This window comes from Acinonyx jubatus, chromosome D1 (genome assembly GCF_027475565.1).
Source record: "Acinonyx jubatus isolate Ajub_Pintada_27869175 chromosome D1, VMU_Ajub_asm_v1.0, whole genome shotgun sequence".
NCBI lineage: Eukaryota > Metazoa > Chordata > Mammalia > Carnivora > Felidae > Acinonyx > Acinonyx jubatus.
Genome location: NC_069390.1, coordinates 111854336 through 111865679, shown reverse-complemented (window position 1 = coordinate 111865679; position 11344 = coordinate 111854336). Strand labels below are relative to the sequence as shown.

At 49.4% G+C, this 11344-nt stretch overlaps 1 protein-coding gene across 1 annotated transcript in view; it reads right to left on the bottom strand.

Moving 5' to 3' along the window:
- Positions 1–11301, bottom strand: part of MMP8 (matrix metallopeptidase 8) — a 17995-nt gene extending 6694 nt beyond the window's left edge. The window contains exons 1-6 of the mRNA XM_053204192.1: positions 7179–11301; positions 6365–6719; positions 4195–4439; positions 3482–3630; positions 3269–3394; positions 571–732 (exon numbers count right to left, since the gene is read on the bottom strand). Of these exons, the coding sequence (XP_053060167.1) occupies positions 571–732; positions 3269–3394; positions 3482–3630; positions 4195–4439; positions 6365–6499 (817 nt within the window). The 5' untranslated portion in view covers positions 6500–6719; positions 7179–11301. The remainder of the gene's footprint in view (positions 1–570; positions 733–3268; positions 3395–3481; positions 3631–4194; positions 4440–6364; positions 6720–7178) is intronic.
- Positions 11302–11344: the final 43 nt, after the last annotated feature.

Below are 11344 nucleotides of genomic sequence, written 5' to 3'. Positions count from 1 at the left end.
TTTACAGACCCTCCTACCTTCTCACGGGTTTCTCGTTCTTACAGCCTCTAGAGACCAGGAAGGCAGCAGGAGGAGATGTATAAGATCTGGGCTTGTCTATGTCCCTCCCTGAGAGCATCAGCCATGTCCTTAAAAGATGTTTCTTTCTCTGCATCCTCCACTGCTATTCCCATTCTGTTTTCCACAGACAACACTTTTATTATGGGCAATATGTATCTGCTTGCTGGCATGTTTCTTGAAATGCCTTCTTTGCCTATATGCACTCTAATGTATGTGGAATCATATACTGTGTAATTTAAACACTGTGTGATATGCATCATTCTGGTTTTTTTTTCCACGAAGCACAAAGTTTTGAAGACCCATCTCTGTTGTTGCCACGCGCACTTCTAATTCAGTGGTGTCCCTGCCTGGCGTTAGTCTATGGCGCACATCCACCAAATTTGACCGGTACCTTCTTCCCAACAGACCCCAGGAGCCCTCCAACTTCCACCACCACAGACAAGACCGGGAAGAACATCCTCGATGTGCCACACCTCGCCGTGTACCACAGTGTTCTTCTGATAACCTTACCATAGATGGCCTGAATGCCGTTGATGTCATCTTGAGGGAGGGTGTAGGTGCTGGGTTCACGGAAAGCATAGATGGGATACATCAAGGCAACCGGGTCAGTGGAGTGAGAGAGCCCCAAGGAATGGCCAAATTCATGGGCAGCAACAAGAAACAAATTATAATCTGCAATGCAAGCACATGTGGTGAATGGCTCCAAGTGGATCCAAGGGTGGAGGAAATTCTGATCTCGAGGAAAGCAGCTTCCAAGCCAAAAGCTCCTGGAGAAACAGCACTGCCCAAGCCTTCTTTTGCATTTTCCTTGCAGGCTTCTGAAGAAATGGAGATTGGAATCAGTCAAGGTAGGAGTTACACGTTCAGATTAAGTGAGCTTCGCATCAAACCTTAGGACCAAGAAAAGCTGCCTTCATTCTGATTCTGGTACTCCATGAGTGTGAACCTGAGGCTGAGAGACCATGGTGGCAGGGCCACCATGGTCTCTTGATGCTCAGCAGCCCTCTCCAGCCTCCCAAGCCCTCAGCTTCAGTAGAGTCTCAGCGGACACCAGCTCTTCCCAGATTCTGAATTCTCGAAGCAGCTTCAAGGATTCCCCTCCAGAAACAGACAAACACTGCTCCTTCCCCCCATCTCTAACTTCCAGGAGCACAGTGCCTTTGCCAGTTGGGAACCCAAACTTCCAAGGTTCACGCTCCTGGCAATTAGCACCCAAGTTCCCTGGCCAAGTCCAAGACCTCCTCACTTGCCCAGCAGACACATGGGGATTTGACTCGTGATGTGAATCTCTCAGTCTGGCCATCTCACAGACAGCCTGAGCATTTTGTTACACACCCATCTCTTATACATTAGTAACTAGGGTTGTAGAGTACTTTCCATATGCTAGGAAGTATAATACTATTTAGTCCTCGCAACATTTGTATGAAGTATTGTTAGAAATGTTTTTACAGTAAAGGAACTGAATCCCATAGATTTCAGGTATCTCCTTACGGGTCTTGCAATAATAAGTGGTAGAGCTGGGGTCAAATCCAGGTACAAGGGCAAGCCCCATTCTCCAACTACAACATTCAACTTCCTATTGACAATTAGCCTACGCTAATTCTACCCATGCTCCAAGACATTTTTGTCTTGACCATCACGTCCTTGTATTTTTGCAATCATGAATGCATCTCCAAAAACATCTCTGAGTGTTGGGCCTTGAATGGCAAGCAAATGTGGGGGATTTGTCATGATGCACAGTCTAGAAGGAGAGATGAATGCCAACAACTTGGATGGCACCAAACAGTGAGGAGAGCAGCTAGAGAAAGGGACATGAAGACTGTCGGGATTCTGAGGAGAATGTCCTCATTTCCAGCTGCAAGACAACAGAGGGGTGGCATGTGACATAGCACAGAAAGAGATTTTGAAAGGGGGGGCTTGGGGCACAATGTGAGCAAATGTAGGGAGGTTGGAAAGCAGGCGCTGTCATGTGGGAACGGTGAATGCACAAGGTGGCTACAGCATGCGACACAGGAAGACAGCCATGAGAGATGAGGGTGTAAAACTACTGAGAGCTTCAATGCCAAGGAAAGGTATTTGGATATTATTGGTTGCAGAAAATGTAAACACTGCAAGGTTAAGTAGGAGAGTAATGTAATCCAAGATAGGCTTTCCAAATATAAATTTTGCTATCATGCTAGGAAAAATTAGAGGGAGCAGAGACTTGAGGTAAAGAGTCCAGGTGGGAACCTGTGTCATTTAGTTCAGGTAAGAGGGAATGACCATGTGGACCGGTGAGGAGGGCTTTAGGAATTCTAAGTAGCGGAGAGTGTTATCTGTCTTAGGGTATAGGCAGCTCCTAGCACAGGGACTTGGGTAGAATAAGTTCTTTGAGAACTTGGTGGGAGAAACTTGGTTCTTTGAGAAAATGGTGGGAAGAACAGGTCCCAAGCAAGGATAAAAGGTTCCTTTCCTACTTTCTAGAATGTGTTCTGTGGCGTATTGTTACTTGTGGCCTTGTGAAGTACCACATGGTCCAGATACACCTGTCCTTATTCTCAATCCTTCCCTTCAGGTGATCTGACTCTTATCATGAGTCTTCTCCTGAAAGGTTTGGTTTGTCCCCAGGAACACACCACTGAAGAAGAGCTCCACAAAGATGACATAACTTGACGAGAAAGATGGCGGCTCATTTCCAAGTGGGATAGGTTTCTAAATGAACCCAACTGTTTCTGGATTTCCAAAAATAGGGACCTTTTCCAAACATCATTAAATTTCAGAATATGAAAAGAAAGATATCCCCTAAAGCAGTGGTCAGCAAACTTTTTCTGTAAAGGTTTAGATAGTAAATATTTTAGGCTTTGTGATTTCTGTGAGTACTTCTGTAGGAGGTACTCAACTCTGCTGTTGTGCCATGGAAACAGCCATAGATGGTACATAAACAAGGGGGCCTTGTTTCAATAAAACTTTATACAAACAGGACTGGCTGGATTTACCCGTCGTCTGTAGCCTTTTGATTTCTATCCTAGGAAACAAGATCAGTACTTAGCCTTAGGCTTTTGAAAAACCTAAATTGACCTAATATGGGGTAGGGAAATTTTAAAAAGGTCCATTTGTGTGGGTTTGAAATGTTAAAACCCCTTGGATGTGTGTATGTATCTACGTGGTGCTGCTAACATGACAAAGTTCACTCAGAAGCTGCATGTGGACATGCCCTTGGTTAACTTACTTTCAAAATTTGTGGTCCATGTTTCTTGTTCATCGAAGTGAGCGTCTCCCCCAATACCTGGGCCTGGCTGGAAGGCATGAGCGAGGATTCCATTGGGTCCATCAAATGGAGAATTGTCACCATGATCTGAAATAGAACAACCCGTATCAGGTCCTTGCCGAGTCTCAGGTTAGCTCGGGAAAGTAAAACTGAGCTCGAGAGCGGAGGGCCTACCTCCTTCGTAAAAAGCGATATTGATGTCCGCTTCTCCCTGTGAGATCTTGGTGAAGGTCAAGGATGATGCGTTAGCCCATATTTGAAAGGCTGTGCTAATGACAGTTTCCACCTTGGCCGGGGACAACTGCGTGGTGTACTTCAGGATCCTTCAAAATGAGCACACGGGGTGTCACCACACTGAGCTCATCCACCTGGGGGTCAGTGACATGATGCGCTGCCCCTGGACAGGGTCTAAGGAGGGCTCGGGGCTGCGGACAAGTCCCTCCGTATCTTCAAACTCAGTGTCTTTGTTCCTAAGAGGAGGATCATAACATAGCTCCCCTCTCAGAGGGCTGTTGGGGGATTCAATACATGTAGGGCCTTCCACTCAGGACTCGGCAGATCGTGGTATTTGATGTAGATCGTTCTCATCAGGATACGCGGGGAGTAATGACTAAGCCTTTGTCGGGGCCTGAAGGGGGTTCACGGAGGGACAGTCTGATGTGGCCATCGTCCCTTAGACTTGGAGGAGGAGCACGAAAACGCCAGGCTTTGGGGTGAGGAGAGCCTGTGGGGTCTTTGCTCTTTCCCCCCTGGCCTCACTCACTAGACTCTGGTCTCCCCGGGGTGGGGACACGGGGTCCCGTGGGCCCCGTGTCCTGGAGCAGCGCCTGGTGCGTCACACACGCTCGCGAACACCCCTAACGCGTCCCGAAGCTCGGGAATCTCACCTGTAGGTCAGGTTCGTATGTTTCCACCTGGGGTTTCCCGGGGTCACCATGAAGTCCCCGTTGTCAGGCACCCCGCAGCGCGGCTTCTGCATCATCTCCAGCGTTTGCTCATCTGGCTTCCCCGTCTCGTTCAAGCCAAAGAATCGCTGCATCTCTCTGAGCTTGTCCACAACCACGCTGGTGCCGTTGCTCCGTCCGGACCGGTATCCGCCCCGCGGCAGCTGGTAGAACCTCTCCAGGTAATTCTGGGCCGAGACACACACGTGAGGGGACTCGCTCAGTCACCTCCGTCGGTGCTCCGGGCTTCCCGGCGTCCTTCCTAAGTCACTCCCAACCGTCTAACAAGCTGGTAGTCACGGGAGCAAACACAGAGTCGCAGCCCGGTGTTGAGAGAACGCCGTCCCTTGGTCAGCACGGCCCCTCCATTCGGCGCTCCCGGGAATGTTTATACATAAAAACAGGTATGGGGCGCCTGGGTGGCTCAGTCGGTTGAGCGGCCGACTTCGGCTCAGGTCATGATCTTGCGGTCCGTGAGTTCGAGCCCCCCGTGGGGCTCTGTGCGGACAGCTCAGAGCCTGGAGCCTGTTTCAGATTCTGTGTCTCCCTCTCTCTCTGATCCTCCCCCGTTCATGCTCTGTCTCTCTCTCAAAAATAAATAAACGTTAAAAAAAAATTAAAAAACATAAAAACAGGTATTCCATAAGGGTTGAGGTCCAAGGCCGCGTGCAAGATGCTCGTATGCAGTCAGGAGACTGGCTAGGCCTTCCTGATTTCTTGAAGTGTTTTAAGTTCATTTATTTTGACAGAAGGAGGGACGGGCGGAGAGAGAGGGGGAGAGAATCCCAACGAGACGCTGCTGACACTGTGAGCGCAGAGTGGGACGTGGGGCTCCATCTAATGAACCGTGAGATCGTGACCTGAGCTGAAATCGGACGTTTACCGACCGAGCCGCTCAGGTGCCCCCGCATTTGTTGATGTTTTAAGGTATCAGTTGCATCAATGCAGAGTCTCTCTTACGTATCTTTTTGCTCCTCTAGAGAAGGTTTAGTCCCTGTCGCTAAGACATGCAAGTGCGTGCGTGCGTGGAGGAAAATTGCCGAGACGCCCATTCAAGTCCCAGACCTTCTGGATGCTTCTTAAGTGAGAACGGACAGTTTCATGAGAGCTCCGGATAGGTTTGGGGCAATGGCACCATCATCGGCATTAGCCTCTTATCCACCGCAGATCCTCTGGAAGGGGCCAGGGGCACACGACAGAGCACAGAAATGGGGAAAGGGGGATTCACAGAGGCTGGGGTTCGAATACTAGCTCTGCCTTAGATTAACTGAGTTTTTGGGCGCATCACAGAAGTGATTCAAGGCTCACTTTAGTGTCCACAGTGGGAACAATAATTTCCCTTGCAGGGCTGCAGTGAGGTCGACATGAGACAGTGTTGGGGAAACGTTTAGTGGGGTGTCTTGTGCAGAGTAAGCACTCTGTGAGCTCTAGCTATTAGCCTGGGGCTTAGTATTCTCACTGCAAGATATATTCAAGAACAAAGCAAAGGGAAAAAGCAAAAGAAAGAATGCTTTTCTACAACTGCAATGCTAAGAAAACTGCACGTGACAAATCGGTGACAGCGTTCCCGGTGCTTCTTCAAAATGTGGCCTGACTCTTGTACTGTGGGATGAGGGGAAAAGCTATGGGTTTGGCTTTGATGGTGCCTGGAATAGTTCGTAGACAGCCTCAGAATCTGGAGTAGGAAATCTCACTGCACTACGCATTGCTTTCTAGTTCCTTCTGATTTCCTGTCCTCACGCTCTCTAGTCCCCCTGAGATTTTTGGCTGCGAAGACAAGTCCATACAGACAACACCGGACATGGAGTCACTGGGCTGCATATAAGCGAACGGGGGAATCTTAGGTTTGCGAGAAAGAAAATCATTTAGTCTTGCAATTAAAACCGTTCCTGCTCAACGGCTCCCCAGCCGGAGGGAGCCCAACAGCGATATTTTTCCTGGGATCGAAGAGCCCCGCCTGGGGCCCTCCAAAGCCCTGACACGAGACGTTCAAGCTCAAACAAAGCAACCGCACAATTCCACTCGGGCTGATTTAACTAGAAAGAAGAAACAACCCACACGATTTCCTAACAAGCGGCACGTCAACCACGCGCCTGCCGGATTGTCAACTTACCCGAACGACTTGCGTGGTCTCCTCTTCCGGGGATTCCCAAGGTACCGGAAAGGCCCCGGAGAGGTGCAGGAGGAATGAGAGCAGAGGCAGAAGCATCGTCAGACTGAACCTGGCCTTTCCCACAAGCACCGCCATCCTGGCCTTGCTCTGGCCCTTGGGGCAGGGTCCTCCCCTCCTGGGTACCCTCGAGTTCAGCGGATCAGATGTCCCTCACGGTCCTCTTCTGGTCTCTTATAAAAGCTGTGTTTTGAACAATTGCCCCATCGGCAACATGAAGCAACACGGGTTAATGATGCTCGGAGACTTGTGCAACGCCACAACACGATGTGGGACTCCACGGTGGCATGGCAGTGTCCTGCAACAGAAAAACAATTGCAACTTGCTCTTCTCTGTTCTTGGGGTTTTTTGGTCAGAGATTTACTCTTGCCAAGCTGTCTGGTCTAGGGGAAGGAAGGGAAGCTTGATCCTGAAGTTCGAGAACAGCAGTTACCCGTGGGTTTCCATTTCCTAGGTGTGGGAGATGCTGGGGCCGGGTTAATTTACGCAGGGGTGTTGTTGGATTCATGGTAGTTATCTTGGGGCCGGGGATCCCAGAACCTCTCTGGATGTGAGGAGAGCGTGGCTGGGCGTGTGGTCAGCAAGCAGGGCCCGTGTGGGGTCCTGGAGCAGCTTCTGGGAGATGGGGTTTGGGCGTCAGTGTATTAGAAAATCCCCAGGCCGCAAGCTGGATTTTCCATGGGAAGGACAAAGAAAGCAACAGTGATGATGACAAGAGTACTCAGTGTGTTGAGTACGTACGACGTCCCACACGTACCTGCTGTACATCTGTTGTGTCCGGCCATCCTCGCACGGCCTCGGGATGCTGTCATGTCCTGCATTTTGCAGAGGAGATCAGATCCGGAGAAGAGAACTTGTATAAGTCATGCGCTGAGTGAGGGGGGTGGGGGGTGGCTCGGACTCAATCCAAGCGATGGGTCCTGAGACTCCGAGTGGGCAGGCACTCCAGCAGCCACACCTGGGAGCCCGGCTGCCCCACGATGAGCACCCGGTCCAGGCCTGCGACAAACTGGGGGACCCTGGCTTGTGTTCACCGAGGAGGACGAGACGGTGTGTGTGCGTGTGCCCCCGGGGAAAAGATGTGGGGAGAGGATTTTCAGCCCCTGTGGCTGCAAATGGGCTGCACTGGTTTTGAGGGGCCCCTGGGCAGGTTTTAAATCATGTCACCTGGTCACAGTTATTCTGATGTACATGTAGATCATGTCACTAGACAGTCTTTGCGTGTGTTCATTTACATATATTTACATGTATCCTGCAAGGACAGGTGTGGGGTGTATAAATGTGTTTGTCAACATGACCAATGTTTACGACATAGGACATGTGTTGATATGGAAATAGGCCTTTGTTTGGGATGCTATACAGTACTTAGTTCGGGTCCCTCTAGAAGTTTCTCATGAGCTTTGGAAAAATCCAAAGAAATCCGTCTCAGGTTAGAACATATCTGGGCAGCAGATTAAGGCTCCTGGTGTAGATTCCTGCATTCACTCAAATGTTTCCTGTGACCCACCATATGCCAGGTGCTGTGACGGGTACTCGATTATGGGAGAGAAGGTCAGAGCGGTTGGGATGAAATGCTACAGGAGTCTGGAGGAAGAAGCAATGGTGGGGGAAGGTGGAATTAAGGAAGGCTTCACGGACGAGGTCGAGCTAGAACTGGACCTCGAAGGGCAAACACGAGGCAAATGTGCACAGTTGCAGAAGCCCAGGCCTTGAATGCGTGTGCAACCTCCTCGGGTTTTTCAAGCCGTTCTAAGGTCGTGATCGTGTCAACCGTCCCAGGCGCACAACTTAATCAGGATGTGGCTTCCCCCAGTTTATTTTTTTTTAAAGTATTTTTTTTAACATTTATTTTTGAGATAGGGGGAGACAGCATGAACGGGGGAGGGTCAGAGAGAGAGGGAGACACAGAATCTGAAACAGGCTCCAGGCTCTGAGCTGTCAGCACAGAGCCTGACGCGGGGCTCAAACTCACGGACCGCGAGATCATGACCTGAGCCGAAGTCGGACACTTAACTGACTGAGCCACCCAGGTGCCCCGCTTCCCCTAGTTTAGATCTCTAGTGACAAATCCTCTGCCCACTAAGGTTGCCTGAACACTGGTCTACCCTGTGTTGAGATATTTTGATGCATTGGCTTGTTTACAAGGTTCATAAAGGCACTTTCTTCTGAACATCCTGGTCAGCGATTTATGCAAGAATCTAAAACTTGTGGTGTTTGTATAAATGTTATGCTAGACAGAATTCTGCAAAAAAATAAAAATAGAAGGACCTTATGTTCTAGTAATGCACTTCTGGGTATCTACCCAAGGAAAAGGATGACACTAATATATATATGCAGCCCTATGTTTATTGCAGCATTATCTCCAACAGCCAAATATGGAAGCAACATAAGTGTCCGTAGATAGATGAATGGATAAAGAAGATGTAATATATATAATACAGATATATATCTAATATATAGCAAAAAATTATATATAATAGGATAATTATATATAATAGAATATTACTCAGCCATAAAAAAGAATGAAATCTTGTCATTGTGGCAACATGAATGGACCAAGAGTGTATTATGCTAAGTGAAATAAGTCAGACAGAGAAAGACAAATACCATATGATTTCACTTATATTTGGAATCTAAAAAACCAAATGAGGGGTGCCTGGCTCGCTCAGTCAATGCAGCATGTGACTCTGGATCGTGGGGTCGTGAGCTCAACCCCCATGTTGGGTGTGGAGATTACCTAAAAATAAAACCTCAAACCTTAAAAAAAAACCCTAATGCACAAACAACCACAAAAACAGAAACAGACTCAAATATGGAGGATGAGGGGTGGCCCGAGGGGAGGGGACGGGGAGACAGAAGAGGTGGGTGAAGGGGGGAAGAGATACAAACCCATGGTTATCAAATAGATGAGATGGAGATGGGAAGTACAGTTGGGGAATACAGTCAGTAATACCGTAATAACCTTGTGTGGGGACAGAGGGTGGCAGGGCCCGATGCCGTGAACACATGGTTACGTGTGGACTTGTAGAATCATGATTTTCTACACCAGATGCTACTGTCATTTGTCACTTACGCTTCTGGAGCTGTGACAAGAGGTGGAGAAGACGATATAAGTTTTCTGGGCCTCCAGGTTTTGAGTCCTTCCTTCACACGTGACCGCTGCCTGTCTGCCTGCCATCCGTGCCTCACCCCTTCTGATGCCTGGAGCCCACACTGCTTTCAGGCCCTCTACCCTCAGAAAATGTACTACGTGGAAGGGTCGACTGTCAGTCATTTACACTTTAATGCAAATTTAGGGGCTATTTGCCTTTTAAGTCAACTTACTTGGAAAAAAAAAAGCAAACAATTTGTTAGAAAATGAAGGCTTTCTTCTGTAGAAGAGGCGTTTGGGATTAAGAAGATGGAGGAAATTAAGTTCTGGACAGACGATCCAAGGCAATGGTGGGTCTCCCTATTTCCGTCTTGGGCAGCAACCTCGTCTGATGATCTGATATGCTGTCCCCCAGCAGCGACAGCAAGTTGTACTGTTGTAGTTCGCTTTTGCATCTTAGCCCCAAAGAACTGAAACTGCAAGATTTAGTCTGTTTTCCGTTTAATTAAAAAAAAAAAAAAATGGGTCCAGGCAGCTGGGATGGGCATAGGTGGCAGGGAAAGCCGGACATGTGGATGTGTGCCTGAACTTGGAGGCGGAGTGGGAGTTTGCTAACAGGAACGTGATCTGGGGTAGGAAACAAGGTCACCGAGCCTGGAAGTATACCCCGCGTGGCACACGGCTAATCTGCTTCACAGCAGCCAAGGAACGCGTCCTGTGCCTCATGCATTTTAACTCTGTGATCAGGATGGAGGTCTACACACGTGAGCCGGTTAGCAGGGTGATTGTTGGGGTCGGTTGTGGTGAAGCGTAAACAACATTGCACTTGATATTGTGCTGAGTGGGCTCGACTTTTAGCTTTGCCACTTCCTACTCGTGCAACTCCTCACAGCTCTTCTGTTGTCGTGAGTTCCGCATGTTGGACACCTCGCACGGCCTCAGGACGATTAGAGGAGATGCTGTAGGTGACAACCTGCGGACTCCCTCCAGGGCGGTGTCCTCTTTGGGGGATGAACGCGGTGGCCGCGCTTCCATTCCGCGAACCGAGGTCGCAGTGTCGAAAAGCTCTTCTTTTCCAGAAAGAGAAGTGTTTACGGTTAAGCCACCGAGTGACGAAATAACTTCCATGCAGTTTCTGTCCGTGTCCAGAGCCTGGTGCAGCCAGAGGACATGTGGTAACTCCTTGTGCAGAGCACAAGTGGTTCGGATAGAAATCACTCCAATCATCATGAATGACCCCCTGTGCCGAGCCAGCGGTCTTTGCCGTTGGCGGAGGTAAAGGTGTGTGTGGGGCGTGTGGACTCAGTCTCGGGTGTTCAGTCTCTCTCCCTTCCCGTAAGCTTCATAACCACCCGAGGAAGTAGGGGTTGGCATCCTCATCTTAAAGTTAAGGACAAGGAGGTTCAGAGATGCCACCAAATGGGCCTTTCTGTGGATCCTTCCAAGCATCTCTCCCCTTTGCTCCCAGGGAGGAAAAACTCAAAACGAGGCAAACGTTCTCCCTCTTGGCTGACCCTCAGGATGTGCATTAAACATAGACAGGTGCACCCCGCTCCGGCTGCTGCGCCCGAGTCTCTCGGGCGGTTCCCAGGCGTGTGCCATTTTAGAGAGCATCCCGGGCGACTTGGAAAAGGAGTTCAGGACCTTTGCAGTGGGGAGCCTGGGTGGCTCGGTCGGTTGAGTGTCCGACTCTCGACTTGGGCTCAGGTCATGCTCTCAGGGAGCGGGAGCCCAGGGTCAAGCTCTGTGCGGACAGCGAGCTGGCTTGGGATTCGCTCTCTCTGCCCCCTCCCCCCACTTTCTCTCTCTCTCAAAAAAAAAATAAACTTAAA